This window comes from Mobula birostris, chromosome 6 (genome assembly GCF_030028105.1).
Source record: "Mobula birostris isolate sMobBir1 chromosome 6, sMobBir1.hap1, whole genome shotgun sequence".
NCBI classification, from domain to species: Eukaryota; Metazoa; Chordata; class Chondrichthyes; order Myliobatiformes; family Myliobatidae; genus Mobula; species Mobula birostris.
The window spans coordinates 131,818,854-131,842,941 of record NC_092375.1 but is presented as its reverse complement, the minus strand read 5'-3'; the positions used below and the strand labels follow the sequence as shown (position 1 = coordinate 131,842,941).

Here is a 24,088-nt window from a genome sequence, read left to right as displayed (position 1 = left end):
ACTTCCAGCCTTATTTTATGGGATGCTTTTAAGGTTCATATTAGAGGACAAATTATTTCTTTTACCGCAAGTGTTAAGAGAAAAGCTAATAAGGAGAGAATTGAATTAGCCAATCAGTTGAAACAATTAGATCAAAAATATGCTTTGGCTCCAGATCCTGCTTTATGTAAAAGACGTGTTGAAATTAAAACTAAATACGATCTGCTTTTAACTTATCCAATTGAAACTCAACTTTTAAAAGATAAAAATCAGTTTTATGTTCATGGAGATAAAACGGGTAAACTATTGGCTAACCAATTAAAGACCCTTATAGTTAAACACCAAATTAAAGAAATTTGTGAAGCTAATGGTGATAAAACATCTGATCATTTAGAAATAAATGATACTTTTAGAGAGTTCTATTCTAAACTCTATAGTTCTGATCCTTCTAAAGATAATACATGTTTCCCCCCCGCCATCCGAAGGTAGAGCGTTCCTATGAAACGGTTCGTAAGCCGAAATGTCGTAAAGCGAAGAAGCAATTACCATTTATTTATATGGGAAAATTTTGTGAGCGTTCGCAGACCCAAAAATAATGTATCAAATCATGCCAAACAACACATAAAACCTAAAATAACGGTAACACATAGTAAAAGCAGGAATGATATGATAAATACACAGCCTATATAAAGTAGAAATACTTTTCCACAATCATTACTGAACTGTTCTCCGGAGCGAAAATCGCACACAAGCGCTGTCGGCAGAAACACGCGCAACCGCTCTCCGGTACCCTTTAAGCTATGAAGCTGCCAAATCATACCAAATAACATGTAAAAATACACAGTCAATATAAAGTAGAAATAATGTATGTATAGTGTAGTATCACTTACTGGAATTGGGAAGACAGCGCAGAGCACACAGATGATGGTGTGTTAGACTGAGTCATCGCAGGTTGGCTGGTGTAGTGGCCCCCACCCTCCAGGCCGTCAACCCGATACATTGCCGCGAAGCACGCAGGGGTCCAGCGGTAGCCGGGAGGCATCCAGCACATCTTTAAGAAAAAAGCCGAAACAAACATGCTAATTAATTAGGTGCCGCCCGTAATTGTCGGCCCAGATCAGTGCCGATTTCCAATTGCATCGTCTCTGATCTGGGCTGACAATTACGTGTAGGCGGCACCTAATTTAGCATTTTTATTACGGCTTTTTACTTAAAGATGTGCTGTGTGCCTCCTGGCTAGCTTTGCATTCTCCGCGAATCGGTATCTGTCCGTGGCCTAGGGGTTGGGGTGGTGGGACACTGGGGTGTCATCTCGTCACCTGTTTCCATTAGAGCAGGCAGCTCTTCTTCTTCTATCTCTGCCCGCCTCGATGTCGAAGGTCGAGGTTCGTAGTCTGCTGTGGCTGATGTGGAAGGCTTGCTTGACTGCTGAGCCTCGAGCATTTTTCTATCACACAGTTCTTTAATAAGGACTCAAACCATCCTGCAAATATCCCCTAAACCGATGTACCTTTTCAAAATTAAAGTCATACTTTATCATTGCAGCGAAAATCTCACGCAGTTGCTTCACGTTCAGTTTGCTACTGCATTCGGTTTTGATTGTTATCCTATTTTCTTCCAATTGCATCAGCTCTTCATCTGTCAGTTCTTGGTGAAGGGATGCCAAAACCTCTTCAACATCATGTTCGTCACCTTCCACAAGCCAAACTCACGTTGTCCTTACTTCGTTCACCACGATCGAAACGCTTAATTATGTCTAGTTTTACCGTAAGTGTAACACCCTAACGAGCTCTTTCAGGCTTTTCCGATACCTTCCGATATCTTGCAAATGGCTGCTCACAGGCACCTGTTAAAGCAAAGCAGTTCCAAATCCGGGGGAGAACGGCAGCTTGGGGCGTGCTGAATTTTTTTTTCCGAACAGTGAAAACACCTTCTGAAAGCGAAAACAGGGTACTAATGTAGGTCTTTCGTAACAGTGAGGTTTCGTAAAGCGAACGTTCGAAAAGCGGACACCTGTACTGTAATGAATAATTTCTTAGATCGATTAAACATTTCTACACTTTCTGATGATAATTGAAAATTGCTGGATCAACCCATTTCTTATGAGGAGATTGCGGAGGTTGTTCACTCTTTGCAGTCGGGGAAGGCTCCAGGTCCTGATGGATTTTCTGGAGAGTTTTATAAGGCTTTTCCCTCTTTGCGTATACCTCACTTATACTCAGTCCTTTCAGACTCTTAAATTAGGTAAGTTGCCACAATCTTTTTATGAAGCCTCTATTTCGCTTATTCTTAAAAAGAATAGGGATCCAACTGAATGTTCTTCTTATAGACCAATTTCCTTACTTAATGTTGATTCTAAAATTTTATCTAAATTTTTGGCTTGTAGCATTGAAAATATTTTGCCTTCTATTATTTCTGATGATCAGACTAGATTTATCAAAAATCGATACTCCCACTTTATTATTTGTTGTTTATTGAATGTTATTTATTCTCCTTCTAAAGAGATATCGGAATGTGTGATATCCTTAGATGCTGAGAAAGCCTTTGATCAGGTTGAATGGAATTATTTATTTAAAACTTTAACTTTGGGCCCGATTTTATTCAATGGATTAAATTACTTTATCTGTCTCCCTTCGCTCAGAATTCTAAACCATTTAAACTTCAACGTGGAACCAGACAAAGTTGTCCTTTGAGTCCTTTGCTTTTTGATTTGATCTTAGAACTTTGAGCTATTGCTTTCCGGGAATCTAATGATATCACTGGTATTTTAAGGATGGGTGTTACTCAAAAAGTGTCACTTTATGCTGATGACCTTTTGCTCTACATGTCTAATGTGGAGTCTTCTTTACCTTCCGTACTTTATTTTCTTTCCTGCTTTAGTCAGTTTTCAGGATATAAACTTAACTTCCATAAGACTGAACTTTTTCCTTTGAATAATTTGGTATTAGTTAAAACTAACCTTCCTTTTAAAATTGTAAAATCAATTTACTTATTTAGGCGTAACAATTACTAGGAATTATAAATTCCTTTTTAAAGATATTTTTTTTTACACTTCTTAATTATGTTAAGAAAGCACTATCAAATTGGTCACCCCTCTCTTTATCGTTGATTGGCTGAATTAATTCTATTAACATGAATATTTTGCCTAAATTTTTATATTTATTTCAGGCTGTACCTGTTTTTATTCCTAAATCCTTTTTTGATTGTCTGGATTCTATTATATCTTCGTATATATGGAAAAATAAAATTTCTCAATTAAATAAAGTTCACCTTCAAAAAGCTAAAAAGAATGGAGGTTTAGCCTTACCCAATTTTAGGTTTTATTACTGGGCAGTCAATATACAGAATCTTACATTTTTGAGAGGACTGTCCAGTCTGGGTTTCTTTAGAAGCTAATTCTGTTAATAAATTTTCTATCATTTCTCTTCTTGGATCCTCAGTTCCTTTACCTTTAAGTAATTTAACTGATAATTTTGTAGTTAAAGACACCTTGAGGATTTGGGTACAATGTAGAAAATATTTTGATTTATTGAGTTTTTCACTTCCAAATCCGATTTTTTTCCTATTTTTTTAAACCTTCTATGACTGATGTAGGTTTTAAAGAGTGGAATAGATTGGGTATTAAATGTTTTCAGGATTTGTTTGTTGGAGATAGTCTCTCTTCATTCGAACAATTGTCAGCTAAGTATAGCCTACCCAAAACCCACTTCTTTCGATATTTACAAATTAGAGACTTTTTGCGTTCTCAAGTACATACATTTCCTAAAAGTCCAGATAAGAATTTACTTAATACAATTTTTAATTTGAAACCCTTCCATAATGGATCTATATCTAATATTTATGTTATGTTGTTGGGAATGAGAAATATTCCATATAACCATATAACAATTACAGCACGGAAACAGGCCATCTCGGCCCTTCTAGTCCGTGCCGAACTCTTACTCTCACCTAGTTCCACCAACCTACATTCCCCATAACCCTCCATTCCTTTCCTGTCCATATAGCTGTCCAATTTAACTTTAAACGACAACATCAAATCTGCCTCAACCACTTCTGCTGGAAGCTTGTTCCACACAGCTACCACTCTCTGAGTAAAGAAGTTCCCCCTCATGTTACCCCTAAACTTTTGCCCTTTAATTCTTAATTTATGTCCTCTTGTTTGAATCTCCCCCACTCTCAATGGAAAAAGCCTATCCACGTTAACTCTATCTATCCCCCTCATAATTTTAAATACCTCTATCAAGTCCCCCCTCAACCTTCTACGTTCCAAAGAATAAAGACCCAACTTGTTCAACCTTTCTCTGTAACTTATGTGATGAAACCCAGGTAACATTCTAGTAAATCTTCTCTGTACTCCCTCGATTTTGTTGACATCTTTCCTATAATTCGGTGACCAAAACTGTACACAATACTCCAAATTTGGCCTCACCAATGCCTTGTACAATTTCAACATTACATCCCAACTCCTATACTCAATACTCTGATTTATAAAGGCCAGCATACCAAAAGCTTTCTTCACCACCCTATCCACATGAGATTCCACCTTCAGGGAACTATGCACCATTATTCCTAGATCCCTCTGTTCTACTGCATTCTTCAATGCCCTACCATTTACCATGTATATCCTATTTTGATTAGTCCTACCTTTAGACAAAATTAAAAATCTCTGGGAACAAGATTTACAGATTCCAATTTCTGAGGATACTTGGAATGAAATTTTTAAATTGGTTAATACCTTATCGTTATGTGCCCGTCATTCCCTTCCACAATTTAAAGTGGTTCATAGGGCCCATATGTCTAAAGATAAGCTGTCTCGTTTTTATTCAGATATATCTCCCTATTGGGATAGATGTAACAATGGAGAAGCTTCACTAATTCATATGTTTTGGACTTGTCCGAGCCTTGAAAAATATTGGAAGGAAGTGTTCCAAACTTTTTCGGTGCTTTTTAAAGTAAACTTTAAACCTAATCCTTTGACTGCCTTAGTTGGTATTGTTGGAGGAAATGATATTATTTTGGAGTCACGTAATTTGCATATTTTGACCTTTATGTCTCTTATAGCCAGGAGGGCATTGTTGCTTGAGTGGAAGGATGCCACCCTGCCTACTCATACTCATTGGTGAAAAGATGTTATGTCATGTTTAAATTTAGAGAAGATTTGCTGTTCAATTTCTGAACCTAGACAAGATTTTTTAACATTGTGGGTACCTTTTTTGAATTATTTTCAAAATCTTTGATTTGCTATTAAGCACAGATGTTGGCTAACAATGTTTTATTGTATGATAAGGATTTTTCCCTTTTTTTTAAAAAAACTTTTTTTCTGATAGTGGGTTTAGTTTTTTTTTAAAATAAAAATATATCTTTTCAATATTATGTTTAAATTTAATGTATACGATATGGGGTAATGAAACTATATTTGTGATTCCAATATATTGTAATCGATATATCATATATCTTACTGTACTCTGTATTTTATGTAAGAAATCAATAAAAATATTGAAAAAGAAAAAGAAAGGAATTCATTCAGCTTTACTGCCAGAGCTGATTTTTTCCCCACAAAACTTTATTAAAGAAATAGTAAAATGTTCTGCAAGTTACTTGCCCTAGAATTGATAGTTTAATTGCACAGTTGGTCAGCTTGTCCAAGAGAGAAAATTAATTTGTAAGATCAGAGCGAACTGCAACTTTGTGCTATAAACTTCTTGTACTCTTGCAATGGCCTAAGGACTTTCACCAAACCATTTGGATTTGTTGTTATTATACGCGTTGTTTTTCTTTGGCAGAGAGATCGTGATTTGGAATTGGCTGCTCGGATAGGGCAGTCTTTACTGCAGCGGAACAGAGCACTGTCTGAGAGAAATGAACTCCTAGAAGAACAGTTGGCCCAGGCTTATGATCAAGTGAGTTGACATTTTCAACTGATTTACTTTTAGCAAAGAGACGTCGCCTTCCTTTATCATTTGACCTTCAAGTGATTTGAGTTCCACATCAATATCTGTGCTTTGCTGAGATGGCTGAATGTTGTGGTAGGTTTATGTAAAAGGCTACCCAAATTTTTCCAATGCCTGACATGTTATTAAGTTCTTGTTGACTGGAATTGCCTTTCATTTTATACTTAGTGGCCACTTTATTGGGTACACCTGCTCATTAATGCAAATATCTAATCAGCAAATCATGTGACAGTAACTATGCATAAAAGCATGCAGAAATAGTCAAGAGATTCGGCTGTTGTTCAGACCAAACATCAAATTGGGGAGTAAATATAACCTAAGTGACTTTGACTGTAGAATGATTGTTGGTGCTAGACAGTGTGGTTTGACTATCTCAGAAACTACTGATCTGGGATTTTCACACACAGCAGTCTCTGGAGTTGACAGAAAGTAGTGTGGAAAAACAAAAACATTCTGTGGGTGAAAATGCCTTGTCAGTGAGAGGGGTCAGAGGAGAATGGCCAGGCTAGATCAAGCTGACAGGAAGATGACAACTTAAGTAACCACGTGTTACAACAGTGGTGTGCAGAAGGGCATCTCTGAATGAACAACACATTGAACCTTGAAATGGTTGGGCTACAGTAGCTACTCGTGTATCTAATATAAAGTAGACACTGAGTATATACTGTGAATAATGAGGATGAAATCTCTGTCTCTGCACTGAGATGCGCATTTTGATTAACTGATTTAAGTGTGTGCAAGTCAAATATAAGTTGCTCCTATTCTGACCGTGATTGAAGTCACCAGAGAGACACTGAAGCTGGTGATAGTGTATTCTTTATTCGTCACAACAAGCAGGCATACATCTGGAGACCCAACATAGAATCTCCCTAACTCAAAGGTAATCACATTTTTATACTCTTATGAGATCAGTGGTATTATTAGGTGATTCAACACGATTTCAATGGTGACAATTACATTGACAATGCTTCCATTGATTTGCATATCTGCAGTGGGAGACACCTTTGAATGTTCAAATACCTTTATTGGGACAAACTAATTGTAAACTTCGTTAAATTTATGTGCAAAGGTGCTAATTACTTAAGCCTGTAGTTGCCAAGATTGATACACAACCCCATTTTTTTTAATGTTTGGCTAAAACATATGCAAATATCTCACCATTTCGTAAACCATAATCTCTTGGTCTGTGGGCCAGCCTGTCCTTTTAGCTTCAATTTACAGCTTGCAATTTACAATAAGAAATGAAGACTGGTTCTTGCTTGAATTAATATCTGCTATATTCAGGTAACTCCAGAATACTCCCTAACACTGAAAATGTTATCAAGTTCTTGTATACTGTGGGATTGCCTTTCACTCTATATTCCGGTGCCATTTTGTTGGATACACCTGTATACCTCGTTAATGCAAATGTATAGTCAACTAATCATGTGGCAGCAACTCAATGCGTTAAAGCACGCCGACACGGTCAAAAGCTTCAGTTGCTGTTCAGACTAAATATCCGAATGGGGAAGAAATGTGATTTCAGTGACTTTGACCATGGAATAGTTGTTGGTGCCAGTTGGGATAGTTTGAGTATCTTAGAAACTGCTGATTTCATGGGATTTTCACACACTAGAGTCTATTAAAGTTTACAGAGAATGGTGTGAAAACAAAAAAAAAAAATCCTGTGAGCAGCAGTTCTGTGGGTCGAAATGCTTTGTTAATGAGAGAGGTCCGGGGACTGGTTGAACCTTACAGGAAGATGACAGTAACTCAAATATCCACCTATTACAACAGTAGTGTGCAGAAGTGCTTCTCTGAATGAGCAACATGTTGAACCTTAAAGTAGATAGTCTACAGTAGCAGAAGACAACATTGGATTCCATTCCTGTATCTAATAAAGTGGCCACTAAGTATATATGATGGAACTTGATGAAAATCTCTTCACCCTGAGATGCTCATTTTGATTAATTGACATAATTATGCGCAACTAGTCAATTACAGGTCACTCCTGTAGTTCAGGTTTTATTTACTTGTGTTTGAAGGATATGTTAATGGAGATTGAGTAAACAAGGAGCAGGTTCATATATGGCATAATCTGGTAATTGACTGATGCTGTACTATATTATATGATTGCCTGTTTATCTCTTCCCAATAGTAATATAGGGAGAGTTTGCAGTGTAGGGAAGAAAATTCAATTTATATTGAGTAGCAGCTGCTAGAGTCAAATAACTGTTCACAACTCCTAACCAGTGGTTTGGTTCATATAACTATACCAAATGCACATTTTTTTTCTTGAGTATTAACATTTCTAAGAAAACATCCCGCTCTGCCATTAGTCCTGTGCTCACTGACCCCAGTCAGCAACATTTTTTTGAAATTCTTCTTTCTAGTATTCAAATCTTTCTTGACATGGATTTTCCTGCTCTCATTTACTCTTTCTATGCTTCTCTTGTACATCATCACTTTTTATCTACTAATTATTGCTGTGCCTTGGGCTGCAAAGACCTTGTAATTTCATACCCTGACTGTCTCTGTGCCAGCTTTTGTGTCTCTAGAGTACATAACCTGGATTTTCATTATCTTCCCAAATTTATCTTTTTGAGGCTTAGTGCTAATTTTTATATCAATGCTTTGAAGGGTCCAGTAGAAGTGTTCTCTTCCTAGGCACCCCATCAGTACAACCCAGGATTTTGTATATTTCAATCAAATCTTTCTGAGGTCTGTGGATACAACCTAGGCCTGTCCAATCTTTCCTCAACCAACAGACATGCTATCCATTCCACATTTTGGTTTAGTAAACTTTAGTGTACTGCTTCTAACACATTAAAAGTGCTCCATTTTAAAAAAAAGATGTCAATGAAGCACATACAGAATACAGTAGAATGCTCTGTTGTTTGACCAATGCCTTTTGAGAATTATGTATTGGGGTACAAGATCCCTTGTATCTCAAAGCTCTGAATCTTTTTTATTTTTCTGGGTTGGCAGGAAAGTTTCATTTTCCCGCGTTACTCTCCATTTGCTAGACTGTTTTCCACTCACTTAATCAGTCTATCCCTTTGTAGCTTTCTTGTGTCTTAACTCAATGTATATATCTCCAACAAATTTAACAGCATGCCTTTGGGGCCCTCATCTAAATCATTTATAGAAATCTTAAAAACAATTGGTAGCCTTTTGCATCTTGCCAACTAGAAGAGACCGATTTATGCTTTCCCTGTATTTTCTGTTGCAGCCAATTTTCTGACATGCCAGTACGTCATAAGTATTTTCTGTAATAACCTTTGATACAACACCCAATCAAATGCCTTCTGTAAATTTAGGTGCATATAGCACATCTACTATCCATGTGTTTTACAATGGTAAATAAATGGGACTTCATGTACGGTTGCATTAGATAGGTTTTTACGTTCAAGTCATGTAAAATATGAAGATGTCACATCAGTTGCTTGACACTTTTTTTCAGCAACTATACAATTATTAAAGAAAGCTGTTGTACTTAGATGTAATTAAAATAATGGATGTTGAATAAAGGAAACAGCTGTTCTTACAGTAGTGATTAAGTTAAAGGTATTGCTTATAAGAAACATACAAATTTAATGTAAGGCTCAGATAGCTAGAGTGCAACATTTGTGCAACCTTTTGCCCTCTAGGATATCCCAATGCACTTTATTCTAATTGTTTTTGTAAGATTGGAAATGCTACAGTTTACACATGACAGTGTCCTAAAGAGGCAACACAATGATCAGAAATTGATTGAGGAATAATTATTAGGAAAGAACTTTATTGCTCAGCTTTTCTAATTCAACTGTATTCTGTCCTTCTAGTTACCCTTTGCTCAGTCCATTTTCTTTCCATCAGGTTAACCAGCTGCAACATGAGCTGTCAAAAAAGGATGAGCTTCTGAAAGTTGTGGCCAATGCCTCTGAGGAGAGTGAATCTGACTCCAGCTGCTCCACACCTCTCCGACGTAATGAGTCCTTTCATTTGTCACATAGTTTGATGCAGTTGGATGCATTGCAAAGTAAACTACGAGAACTGGAGGATGAAAATCTTTCTCTCCGTTCTGAGGTAGGCATTTAGTTTAATTGATTTAAGTGTGCACTACAGGTCAAATACAAATCGCTCCTATAGTTTACTTATTAGTTACTTGTGTTTGAAGGATATGCTGATTGGAGATTGAGTAGAGTAGGAAAAGGCCTGTCTATAGGACTGAGATTAGGAAAAACTTCTTCACACAGAGAGTGGTGAATCTGTGGAATTCTCTGCCACAGGAAACAGTTGAGGCCAGTTCATTGGCTATATTTAAGAGGGAGTTAGATATGGCCCTTGTGGCTAAAGGGATCAGGGGGTATGGAGAGAAGGCAGGTACAGGGTTCTGAGTTGGATGATCAGCCATGATCATACTGAATGGTGGTGCAGGCTCGAAGGGCCAAATGGCCTACTCCTGCACCTGTTTTCTATGTTTCTATAATCACTGGCACAGATCAATTGGTTAAATGGCTTCTTCTTAGTTCTTTAGGCATAATTTTAAAATTTAAAACAACTTTTCTACAGGATTTAAATTGAACAGCATTGATTCAGCTGCAATCTGTTCTTTTTTCAGTACATTATGATTTTTTAAAATCTTTTGCAATGGAACTCATCTATGATAGTTTCCTGGTTTAGAGTCATAGAGCGATACAGAATACTACTTAGCCAACCCACGTTACACAATCTGGCGATCCTCATTCAGTAACTACTACTGATAACTGAATTGTCCAGTAGTTGATGTCTGTCCACTGAGTGCAGCTCACCAGTTCATCTACAGCACCGGTCCCCAACCACCGGGCCACAGAGCATGTGCTACTGGGCTGTGAGGAAACGATATGAGTCAGCTGCACCTTTCCTCATTCCCTGTCACGCACTGTTGAACTTGAACATAGGGTTGCCAACTGTCCCTTATTTGCCGGGACATCCCGTATATTGGGCTAAATTGGTTTGTCCCATACGGAACCGCCCTTGACCCGTATTTCCCCCGCTAAGGTAGAGCGTCCCTGTGAAGCCTTTCGTGCCAAAATGGCATAAAGCGAAGAAGCAATTAGCATTAATTTATATGAGAAAAATTTTTGAGCATTCCCAGACCCGAAAAATAACCTACCAAATCATACCAAATAACACATAAAAGCTAAGATAAGACTAACATATAGTAAAAGCAGGAATGATATGATAAATACACAGCCTATATAATGTAGAAATAATGTATGTACAGTGTAGTCAGGAAGATTAAGCCAAAACTGATTTGTGGGGGGAAAAAAATCGGCACGTACGCGCATGCGCACACAGGTTCCCGCTCAAGGCTTCATGGTCATGGTAGTCCTTCTCGGGGTAAACGCAAGTGTCCTATATTTGACTGCTACTTTTGTCCCTTATTTGGGAGTGAGAAAGTTGGCAACCCTAACTGTAAAAGACATGTTGAGGTGAGTTTAACCCTACTTGAACACCCCCCACCGGTCGGCCGGTCCACAAGAATATTGTCAATATTAAATCGGTCCGCGGTGCAAAAAATGTTGGGGACCCCTGATCTACAGTATGCCTCTCCTTGACTCAGTCTAAATCAATGTCAGCTCCCTTTCTGCATAAACCATTTATCGATCCCTGCATCAATGGCAGCCAACCCTTGATCAAAACCTCTAATTCCTATTACTGCTCATCCAGATCTAACTTCAGTGCCCTTCCTGTTTGCTTTCCTGTTTACTTTATAGTAAGTGAAGGGAAACGGGTTGACTGAAGTTGTAGGGTTGGTCCAACTGTGCCCAATTTCCTTTATGCTGCTGGAGTTACTGAGTTTTTAAGCAGTGCGCTTGTAACTGAATCAGAATTGGATTAATTTTTGCACTGTTATAATGTCAGAGACTTGACAGACAAATTGTGCATAGCAAGGTTCCATAAACAGGAGAAATGTAATTACCAGAATCATTTATTTCAGTCATGATGCTTGAGAGATAAACGCCAGTTCCTGCTCTGTGGAGTAAGCTCAGCTTTTAAAACTTTTGTGTACTCGGCAACAGTCTAACATAATGCATTGAATATTGTTCATGGTAGCCTCCACCTATTTTTAGCCTTGCATCAATGATAACAGGATGGCAAAAGTGCCTTCAGGACACCTCTAGCTTTTGAGCCAGATGGCAACCAGTAAACATTGGTTCATGGCAGCCCATCAGTCTTTTACATGTCAATTGCTTAGTGTGGCATTGCCATGATGTTAAATGTGAATAGGTCTAGCAGGTAAAAACTAGACATCTGAAATGCTGTGGGCTGTCAGCAGCAGCAGAAATATACACTATTAAAGTCTGTGGCCCCTTGTATTACACCAAACCAAGTACTCAACTCTGGTGTGTGCAGTAGGGCATACTGGAAACATAATTAGACATCATAAAAAGTGAGTTGGCAGACTGGAAAGCTGCAGAACTGACTACAAGCACACTGAACAATGGGGAGCAGACAGCTAAGTGACCTTGGAACCAACAGATTAGATCAAAGTTCTAGTCTGGCCATATCCAACTAAGAATGATGAGGTAGTTAAAAAAGCTAATAGGAGAAGGCGCCACAAAAGTTCCCTTTGTTAATGAAAGCAGGGCACGGCACATGAGTGCTAAAGATAACGCTGACTGGTGATTCATTTTGGCTTCATCCTAAGATCCTCAGTTCAGACATTTTGATTTACTCTGTAAGTGGTATGAAGAAATGGCTGAAAAAGTAATGAATTAAAAACAGAATGGGTACTAAGGTGAGAAATGCTAAGCTCATTCAATGCTTGAATCTTACTGTTTATTGTCAAAAGAGGGGACAATTATAGTGACATATAATAAGGCGTGGCAAAGGAAACTGAAGGTGTTGTGCAATCATTTGATTTCCAAGTAGTATAATCTTGAGTGAAATTACTCTTGATAGTGATTGTTTTGCTCTTCCCAGTTTTCACACTGTGGTATTCAAAGGTCAGGTTGAAATGTTAACTCTTGCTTTCATACTTTTGCAGCATGTTAACTCTTGCTGCTTGGCCTGATGAATGATTCCAGTATTTTCAGGTAGATTATTTGTCTCTTATCAAAGTTATGGATTTCATCGACGTTGTAGGTTCAGTCAATATTTTGATGTACCTGTATTTAAATGATGAAACCAAATTGTGGCCTATTCTGAATAATGCCTTGAAATCAACTACGTGGGCCACAATGTCAGCAATCAGAAAACACTGTGGCTGAAGTTAGCAACATAATAACTGGTTGGTAGTTCATGAGATCAACATTCAGATTGCCAGAGAGAGAGAGAGAGAAAGTGTGCTAGAAAAGCAATGACATCCACTATGTTATAGAAAATGTGGTTTTTAATGTTGATGTCAGATAGGCATGTGGATAGCAGACCATCTACATAAAAGATCCAAATTAAACTATGATTACCAAATATTAATTTTCAGATTAATTGACTGCACTAGCTAGCAGTAAAAAAAAGCAAATAAGAAGCCCGGTGGCAGGGGCATAGGATTAAAAGGATGGACATCAGAAAGCAGTGACATAGGTTGAAACGGTAAGCATTAGAAAGCACTGGTCTGGAATAATGAGGGCACCAATTAAAATTTTGCTAAATTAATTTTTACACCACCAGATACAAATGGTTAAGGTCACAAAGCAGTAGTGGTAGTACTTCGGATTCGAGGAAGACACGCTGTTGTGCAGTTCATCTGTGAACACGGAGTTGGCTCTGCATTCCCAGTCTGGAAGCGCAGAGTCTAGCACAATGGGGGCACTGGAGGTCCGTTGTTGTAATAATTGTGGCTGCTGTTCTGTGACTCCGCTCACGGTTTTCCATCAGTTTTTGGCAGCGCATGTCTTCAAAACTGGTGTTGGCTTCATAGCACAGGACTCGCCAGCGGGTTCTGTCAGCAGCCGCGGCTTCTAGTTCCCTTGGCTGGATATCACAGTAGGGTAGGGTTTCCTTCACAGCGCCTTTGTGGCGCTTGCGTCGACGTCCTTCATGTCCCTTTCTGGTCTCCAGTTCACCATAGAGCAGTTGGCGAGGCATACAGCGGTCGTCCATTCTGATGATGTGTCCCACCCACCGCATCTGGGCTCTGATGATCAGGGACTCAATGCTGGTAGACTTCGCGCGATCCAAGACCTCCAGGTTGGAGACACGGTCTTGCCAATGAATGCCAAGGATGGAGCGGAGGGCACGCATGTGAAATTTCTCCAGTTGTTTGACGTGTTGTTGGTACAGAGCCCAGGTCTCACATCCATATAGGAGAGAAGGGATGACCACAGCCTATAGATTTTCAGCTTTGTGGAGATGCAGACATTGTGTTGATTGAGCACTCTGGTACGCAGCCTCCCCAGAGCATGGCTGGCCTTGCTGATCCTGGAGTCAATTTCTTTGTCCAAAGACCCATCACTCGAGATGATGCTTCCCAAGTATTTGAAGCTGTTTACATTTGTCAGCTGGGTGTCGTCAACAGTGATTTTTGGTTCTATGGGGTTGGTGTTTGGCATGGGCTGGTGAAGTACTTCAGTCTTGTTCAGGCTGATAGTCATGCCAAAGGGCATAGTGGCATCTGAGAATTTGTTCAGCATCAGCTGTAGATTACTGTCTTTGTGCACCAGAAGCACATAGTCATCAGCAAAGAGGGTTTCTTGAATGACTGTATGGAGGCACTTGTTCGTGCATTCAAGCGGCGAAGGTCAAAGAGAGAGCCGTCCAATCAGTACCTGATGTACACTCCCTCCCTCAGACCTTGGACAGCATGTGACAACATGCAAGTGAAGAACAGATTAAACAGGACTGGGGCTAGTACACAGCCCTGCTTCACCCCGTTGGAAATGGCAAATGTAGCTGAAGTATCACCACTGCAAAGGACCTGTCCTGTCATTCCGTCATGGAGCAGCTGAATCATCTTCACGAATTTCCTCAGGCATCCGTAACGTCTCAGGTTGATCCAGAGAGCCTCCCTGTTTACAGTGTCAAATGCCTTTGGCAGGTCAATGAAGACAGAGTAAACAGGCTTGTTCTGCTCAATGCACTTCTCCTGGACTTGCCTCATGGCAAATATCATGTCTACTGTACTCTGTTCTGGCCGAATGCCACACTGCACCTCTGGGAGGTTCCTTTCTGAAGCAGTGACATAGGTTGAAAGGGTAAGCATTAGAAAGCACTGGTCCGGAATAATGAGGGCACCATTTAAAATTTTGCTGAATTAATTTTTACACCACCAGCTATTAGGATTAATACTCACGTCCCCATCTACATCAATGGAGCTGTAGTGGAGCGTGTATCAAGCTTCAAATTCCTTGATGTCCACATTTCCGAGGATCTCACCTGGTCCCTGAACTCCTCCATCCTGATCAAAAAGGCACAACAGGGCCTTTATTTCCTGCGGATCATCAAGAAACCTCACCTCTGTCCCAGGATACTGACGGGTTTTTACCACTGTACCATTGAGAGCATACTCACCAACTGCATCTCAGTGTTGTATGGCAATTGTCCCGTATCAGATTGCAAAGCACTCCAGCGTGTGGCGAAAACTGCCTAGCAGATTATCAGCACCCAATTGCCCACCATTGAGTATATCTACCATAAACGTTGCCTGGGCAGGGCGAAAAGCATTATCAAGGATGCGTCTCGCCCTAACCATGGACTTTTTACTCTCCTCCCATCCAGTAGGCGCTACAGGAGCCTCCGCTCCCGCACCAGCAGGCACAGGAAGAGCTTCTTCCCTGAGGCTGTGACCTTGCTGAACCTTACATCACAGCGCTAAGCAGTATTGCACCCATATTGTACTGTCTCAGTACTTTTATATTTGTGTGCTGTAGCACTTACTTTTTATTTGCAAAAATTTTGTAATAACACTATTCTTTGCATTTCTGGTTAGATGCTAACTGCATTTCATTGGCTTTGTATCTGTACTTGGCACAATGACAGTAAAGTTGAATCTAATCTAATCAGATACAAATGGTTAAGGTCACAAAGCGGTAACCAGATACCAATTTGGCACCTTGTGGGTGCCAGGTTACAGTTGCCCAGATCAGCAGTGTGCATACTTTTGTGCACTGTGTTTTAAATTATGTGAATCTGTTTTGTAATAGCTATGATTTACTTTGAAGTGTTCTCTTCTGAACAATTCCACATGGAAGTGTGGAAAGGGAAGAATATTAACAGGCTTCATGACCTTTATTTGTGGAATTAGTGTAGAATCTTGTGTGAACTTCATACCAGACTGAAGATTGTTAGTGTAAATTTTAATAACCCTAATAGCTATTGGTTCATGGCTGCTATGTTTTCAGACCCAGGCTTATAATATGTTATAAAACAATGTGTCATTCCCTATTGTTGATAAGCATGTCAATTTATCTCGAAAGTATGTAGAATAAAAATATATCAGATTTACTACTCCAATAAAAGGGAATAAAAAACAGTTAAATGCTTCAGGTTAATGACTTTTCAAAGGAATTCCATGGATAAATGGTAAGTAGGTGAAAACAGGAATAGCAAAATTGTTACCTCATACGATTGGCTGAAAGCTTCCTTTGAAGGGTCTTAGCCCAAAACATTGACTGTTTTTTCATTTCCATAGATGCTGCCTGACCTGCTGAGTTCCTCCAGTGTTTTGTGTGTGTTACTCTGGAAGTTTCAGATGCTGTTCTTCAGATTTGTGTCAAAGTGTGGGAGGGAGGGTTCTGGAAACATTCAGCAGGTAATGCAGCATCTGTGAAGAAAGAACCATAGTTGACATTAACAAGTTTTCATTGCAACAAGAAACATGAAAAAATGAGCAATGGAGAGATTGGAAAGAACAAAAACAATCTTAGTGAGCGCAAAAGATTCTGAATGAAACAGATAAAGCTGGTACCAGTTGAGAGGGGTTTGTGCAATTGCACCTGATTTGTCCAGAGGAATGCATGTGCAGTACTCTGTTAGTACTCTGCTTAGTACTAACCTCTTGAATTTTGACACAAATCTGAAGAACAGTATCTGAAAAATGCTGGACGAACTCAGCAGGTTAGGTAGCATCTATGGAAATTAATAAATAGTCAACATTACGGGCTATGACTCTTCATCGGGAGACTTCCAACAAGCTTTCAGTCATCATATCGGGTCACAATTTTGCACCTGATTTGTCCAGAGGAGACAACAACATAAGAAATAGAAACAGGATTAGGTTATTTGCCCCTTGTGTCAGTTTGGCCAGTCAGTAAGATTGTGTATGATCTTTTATTTGTGCAACTTTCCCATATCTCTTAATTCCCTTAATATCTAAAAATCAGACATCACTATCTTAAATATATTCAGTGACAGATTCTCCACGGGTGTCATCGATAGAGATTTCCAACAATTTATCACCCTGTCAGTGAAGAAATCTACCCTTTTTGGTCTAACCAAGGGGAGTACATCCATTTGCTCTCCTGTCCCATAGGTTTAAAAATAATACTTATTTAATGCACACTAGTACTCTGCTTAGTACTAACCTGTAGAATACTGATTTGTCGTAGCTTTTTGATATTCCAGTCAGTTTGCACGTAAGTACTTGCCTTACTTTAAAGTAAAAGCAGCGCACTACCCAGGCAGACGCACTGCTTGGAGACTGGCGTTGAACTCCTGCCCTCCCCTACCATTTTAGCAGCAGAGTCATCTTTAGCTTGGTGTAAAGAAGTTGCCTCTGAAGCTGGTGCTTGTCACCCTATTCCTTGAAGAAAGTGCAGTTTGAAAGAACTAATCTGCCACATGTTGACTGTCCATGAAGATCCCACAGATTAGTGAGAAGAAAATGGGAAAATCCATACAAGAGAACTGAAGTGAAGAAGTTTGCTTTTGCCGAGTCAATGTTGAAGCATTTATTTTGGGATGAAATAGAAGGTTTATTTGTAAACTAGCATTGGTGTTGACACTAAAAACCCAATCCAGATCTTAGTATAAAGAACTACAGCTGTTTTACAGGATAATTCATTCCTTTGTGGGTTCTAATAGTTAGAGTGCAAGCAAGCCTTTACTGAACTACATCCTTACGTGTATCATCTCTTTATGCAAAACGACAGGTGCATTGAAGCACCTAATTCAGAATAGTGCTTTGGAGGAACTGCTAACTGTCCTTGGTCTCCTCTATGTCTCCTCTTCATTCCAAAGGCTTGTCACCTAAAGACAGAAACCATCAACTATGAAGAGAAGGAACAACAGCTGGTCAATGACTGTGTGAAGGAGTTGAGTAAGTACAAATAAAAGGCTCCTGCTTTCATACAATGCCTTCCAAAACCCATATCATGCCAAAGTACTTTTAAGGCCATTTAGTATTTCCCCACTACTACTTTGAAAGAGTGTCTGCAGAATCTTTGTATATTTATGAGGGGGCATTTGAGACTTGGTCTTGGCATTACATCTAAAAGTGAATCAAGCACCATGTTCTGCTTGAAGTTCATTGCCTGTAAACTAACGCTCAGTTGGATTCAAATGTCTGAATTACATCCAAGTGAATTGAATTTATTCAGTGAAGAGAATCGCCACCTTTTTTTTCCTTCAGTGAAATGAGTCAGTGAGTAGAATCTTGAGTTATCATTGTGAGGTAGCTGATCTGTGAAACAGGTAGAAAGATTTGAACCTTTTAACTTTAGAGCTCTTCTAGCCTATCCACATGTGTAGATGTGTGTTGTAAAGCATCACGCAGTGAAATTTTGTTTCTCCTGAAATTATATGAATCAACTGTATTTTATTCAGTTTTATCTTATGACTGTAGCTAGCAAGGGCTGCTTATAGTAGCCATTTGTTATTGTTCTTAAGAATGTGGTAAAGGTTGCCTGTCATCTTGGATTATTCTGATTTATGTGGTGGAAGTATTCCCTTTGTGCTATTAGATGGTGTTCCAGGAATGTGATACAGTGTGATAGAATAAAGAAACATATACAGGTATTTGTATTTGAATTGCAAGGTATTTTAACATTCGCCAGCCTTATAATGCTACATCATAAGGGTCACATGTTTGGAACAAACCAAATCAATATCCATAGAATCAATACAATTCCTGTAAAATTGATTGGCAAATTGATTCACTGTTTCTTTCAACTCCTTTATTCATCTTGTCCTTACATTTATTTCTTTTTTTTTTGAAGGAGAAGCAAATATAAATATTTCTAACCTAGCAGACGAACTCTCCAGAAAAAATGACGACATTGTTCGTCATCAGGAGGAGATTACCAACCTACTCAGTCAAATCGTGGAGCTTCAACTTAAAGTCAAGGAGGCAAGTGTGAAAATTCCACAAGCAGTGGCACAGAATCTCTTATTATTAAGCTTGCAGCAAGGCTGTTATTGAAGCCTGTCCACTTTTGTGTTACTTTTTCTGAAAAAGAAATCATAGGTACTAATTCTTTTTTAGTGCGCCATTGAGAAAGAAGAACTGAAGCAACATCTTCAGGCATCTAAAGATGCCCAGCGACAGCTTACAGCAGAAGTGAGTACTTTTCCTTGGTCTGAAGTAATGCTATAACAAACTTAAACACTTTCTGTTTTCTGCAAGCAATAGAAAGCAAAGAAAAAAAACTGCAGATACAAGGAACACCTAACAAGTCTGGCAGAATCCATGGAAGGAGAAACAGAATTAATGTTCTGGTCTTTGACCTGAAATGTCAAATAGTTGCAGAGGGAGATACTATTCCCTCCCATTCAACCTCAACCCATGCAGTACACCAGTGAAAATATTATCTTTTCACCTCTCTGCTGCTCCTTTTTAGAATGATGTCTATTTATGACAGTTTTAATGATTTTGTATAAACTGGAATTACAATTTAGAGCACAGAGTTCTGTTCTTTGCAGGTGGAATTCCAAGTATCAAAGGATATGTGCCATGAAGCAATCAGACATTTGAGATTTCAATTTAGATACATTTCTAGTTCAATTCTGTAAAGCATAGCTTTTAAAGTTCAAAGTGAATTTATTATCTAACTACATAAATGTCACAATATACAGCCCTGAGATTCATTTTCTTGCGGGCATTCACAGTAAATACAAGAAACGCTATAGAGTCAATGAAAGACCACCCCCAAAAGAATGAGCAAGCAATCAATGTGCAAAAGACAAACTGTGCAAATACAAAGAGATAAAAGAAGAAATAATAATAAATAAACAATCAATAAATAATATTAAGAGTCCTTGAAAGTGAGTCCATAGGTTGAAGGAACGGTTCACTGATGGAGTGAGTGAATTTATCCCCTGTCTGATGGTTGAGGGGTAATAACTATTCCTAATCCTGCTGGTGTGGGTCCTGAGGCTCCTGTACCACCTTCCTGATGGCAGTAGTGAGAAGAGAGCATGGCTTAGATGATGGATGCTGCTTTATTGCAACAGTGCTCCATGTGGATGTGCTCAGTGGTGGGAAGGACTTTACCCGTGATGAACTGGGCAGCATCCACTACTTTTTGTAAGATTTTTCATTCAAGAGCATTGAGTAAGGGTGTTTCTATATCAGGCTGTGATGCAACAATGTATTCACACTAATATAGAAGTTTCTGTGCTTTCTTCTTAATGGCACTTATGTGCTCGGCCTAGGACAGATCCTGTGAAATGATAACAATGCGCAATTTAAAGTTTCTGACTCCACCGTTCCCTGATGAGAACTGGCTCATGGACATCTGGTTTCCTCCTCCTGAAGTTCATAATCAGCTTCTTGCTCTTGAGAGGTTGTTGTTGTGACACCACTCAGCCAGATTTTCAATCTCCCTCCTATATGTTGAGCTGTCACCACCTTTGTTCGGCCAATGATAGTGGTGCTGTCAGCAAATTTAAATATGGCATTGGAGCTGTGCTTAGCCTCACAATCACAAGTATAAAGCGAGTAGAGCAAGGGGCTAAGCATACATCCTTGTGGAGCACCTGTGGTGATGACGATGGTTGTGGTGGAGATGTTGACAATCTGAACTGACTGGGATCTGCAAGTGAGGAAATCAAGGATCAAGTTGCATAAGGAGGTATTGAGGCCTAGGTCTTGAAGCATACTGATTATTTTTGAGGGTATGATAGTATTAAATGCCAAACTGTGGTCAATGAGTGCATCATGATGTATGCATCTTTGCTGTCCAGATGTGTCAGAGTTGAGTGAGGAACCAATGGAATGGCATCTGCTGTTGACTTGTTATGATGGTAACAAATTGGAGCAGATCCAAGTCGCTTCTCAGGCAGGTATGTTTCATCTCCAACCTCTCAAAGCGCAGTGGATGTAAGTGCTGCTGGATGATTGTCATTGAGGCACAATCTCCTTAGAGTGGAGACAGGTATAATTGAAGCCTGCTTGAAGCAATGGGCACCTTAAACATCTGAAGTGAGAGGTTAAAGATATTAGTGAATACTCCAGCGAGTTGATCAGCACAGATCTTTAGTAGCCCATCTGGGCTGGATGCTTTCTGTGGGTTCACCTTCATGAAAGATAGTCTCATGTTGGTCCCAGGACTGAAATCACAATGTGATCGAGTGTTCTGGGACTTCGTGAAAGTGCTTCCATACTTTGATAGTCAAAATTAGCATAAAAGGCGATAAGCTCATCAGCGAGCGAAACTTTATTGTCACCTATGTCACTTGGCTTCACTTTGTAGGAGGTGATAGCATTCAAGTCCTGCCATAGCTGTTGAGCATCCTTCAATGACTTAAGTTTCATACGGAATTGCCACTTTGTGAGATGGCTTTCCAGAAATCATACCTGTATTTTATTTGTTCACCAGACCTAAATGTCACTGATCTGGCCCACAGGGGATTGCAGATCTCATGGTTCATCCAGGGCTTCTGCTTTGGAAAGGCTCTGAATGATATTGTGAGGACACACTTGTCTATGACTGTTTTTCTAAAGTTTGTGACAGCCATGGTGTCCTTGAACACGACCCTGTCCACTGACTCGGGCAATCACTTAGCTGCTCCTCAGCCTCCCGCAACCACCTCTTTGATGTCTTAATCTCTGGAGCCTTGCTCTTTAGCCTCTGCCTGTATGTAGGTAGTAGGATAGTAGGAGGACAACAAAGTGATCAGATTTACCGAAATGCCATGTAGGCATGGAACAGTAGGTATTCCTAATTGTAGTATAGCAGTGGTTGACTGTGTTAGGACCCCTGGTGCTGCAGATGAGGTATTGATGATAATTGGCAGAGATTTCTTCAAATAAGCCTGACTGAAGTCCCCGACAATGATATTAAAGGTGTTGTGGTAGGCTGTTTTTTTATTTTCTAAAGGTGGTGTGTTGTGTGTTCGTCCATCGTCAACATCGATGAGAACCTCAACACCATTTGATGGTGTCGAGACTAGCGTGTGATTTGGATTTAAGTGAGGGAGAGTTGCGCAGAGTCAGCCTCACTCTCTCTTCCCAATTCCCATCTGGATCCAGTGGCAAGACAGAGTCGAGGCGGCTGGAGATGGGACTAGGCGTAGTGGATGACCAGGACATCTTCTGTATCTTGTCCTGCTCTACACGTTCCATGACGCTTGCAGAGACCGTCTTCTTGACCGTTGGACCTTCCATTGGTCTCATCCGCTCAATTTGCCGGAGTTGGTCTTCACATGCTGGGATAGACAACTCCCTATCTCAGCGAGGGTTTGAGACCTGAGCGCTACCCTCATCTGGTTTAGCCGGCTTGTCGAAGCTGTTGCCCGGGTGTGGCCGCTGTCTCATGCAAACAGCTATGGGGAGCCACAGGTGAGAGCTGAGTGCCAGGTAGGGACCAAAGGTGAACAAGCCGCCTTGAAAAGGACATGATGTTCCCGCACCAGAGGTGCTACCCCTCCCTGACACTCCATAAACCCCATACAAAGGTGGTAGTCAGTACATCTAGTGCCTGTTTAACAGTAGCATTTGATGGTATGTAATTTGAGGTCAGGTTCACGATGGAGAACTCTCTTGGTAATTAGAATGGTCAGCACTTAATCATTAGATGTTCCAGATCGGGGGAACGAGAATTCAACAAGACTACTGATTCCAAACACCACAAAGATTTTATCATGAAACACACACCCCCACCTATTGCCTTCTCTGAATCAGCAATCCAGTCCATCCCATGTATTGAGAATCCGTTGGGTCTTACTAACGTATCTGTCGTGTTCAAAACGAGCCATATCTCCGTGAAACAGCACAGCAACTCCTCATCTCCCTCTGGTACAGCAATCTTGCCCTTAGGTCCTCAGTCTTGTTTTCCAGCGACTGTACATTTGCTAACAAGATGCTGGGTAAAGAAAGTTTCATGATGCTTTGTTTTAGCCTAGCTTGGAGTCCTCCCCTCCTCCCTCTCTCTCAGTCATGGTGATGTACCTTCATCTGCATGCCTGAGACTTAAGCTTGCTGAGTCCTTCAGAAGATCATGAAGTCGCTAGTTTGTTAAGACGATTTAAAAGTGCATTACTCAAAGGGAAATTACAGGCTGCAGATTGCAGTGAAAGTAGTTCAAAAGAAGTATACTTAGAAGCTGCCCGCAACATGTCACTGTGGTTCACTAGCGGCATCACACCGCATTATCAAACAGAATTAATTGAGAAGGCGCAAAAAGAAATTCGGTCACCGATGTCACTGTCGAGAGTGTAGTTTTCAGGAAAGACCAAAGAACCTTGTACATTTTTATTCTGAGGGTTTTAAAATAAAAAAGTTGAAGGAATTAAGATGCTTTAAAAAGAGATTTAAATGAGTAAACAGAAGATTTGTAGGAACTTGAAACTGCAGGTCAGGATTTCAGGATAATTTAATTCAGAAAATTGTGAGTGCAAAACTTCTACACTTTAGTAGCAGAGGTCAATATCTCAAGTAAATATTTTAAAAGGAAGGCTAAGTGGAGAAAAATAATGTGTATGCTGTTCAGATAACATGACGTAGAGTGCAAAGAGATTGTGTTCAGCATTTTGTGTTATTAGTGGAAGGACATCAGTCAGTTTCTCATTTTCTGCATGTATAGAATGGTGGTAAACCAGAGCCTCACTTACTTCTCAGGATGTATCCATGAACAAGTGGACAAATGGAGTCAGCACTAAAACAAGTCGTCAGAGCATTATGTATTGAAAGATGTGTTAATAACAGTGCTGCTGTGCCAAGAATCTGGCAGGAATTTCTGTCCTTCCTCCTGCATCCTTTATTGCTAGACACCCAGTGCCAAAAACTTGCCTCAAAGCCCTACCCACCTTGTTGCTGGGTGCTGCTGACCTGAATC

General features: G+C 39.8%; 1 protein-coding gene across 3 annotated transcripts in view; it reads left to right on the top strand.

Moving 5' to 3' along the window:
* LOC140199369 (trafficking kinesin-binding protein 2-like) overlaps positions 1-24,088 on the top strand; it is a 104,167-nt gene that overhangs the window by 53,270 nt on the left and 26,809 nt on the right. For all 3 annotated transcript variants that reach the window (XM_072261336.1, XM_072261334.1, XM_072261335.1), the window contains 5 exons: positions 5,763-5,879; positions 9,768-9,977; positions 18,054-18,132; positions 19,031-19,161; positions 19,297-19,371. In XM_072261336.1, the coding sequence (XP_072117437.1) occupies positions 5,763-5,879; positions 9,768-9,977; positions 18,054-18,132; positions 19,031-19,161; positions 19,297-19,371 (612 nt within the window). The remainder of the gene's footprint in view (positions 1-5,762; positions 5,880-9,767; positions 9,978-18,053; positions 18,133-19,030; positions 19,162-19,296; positions 19,372-24,088) is intronic.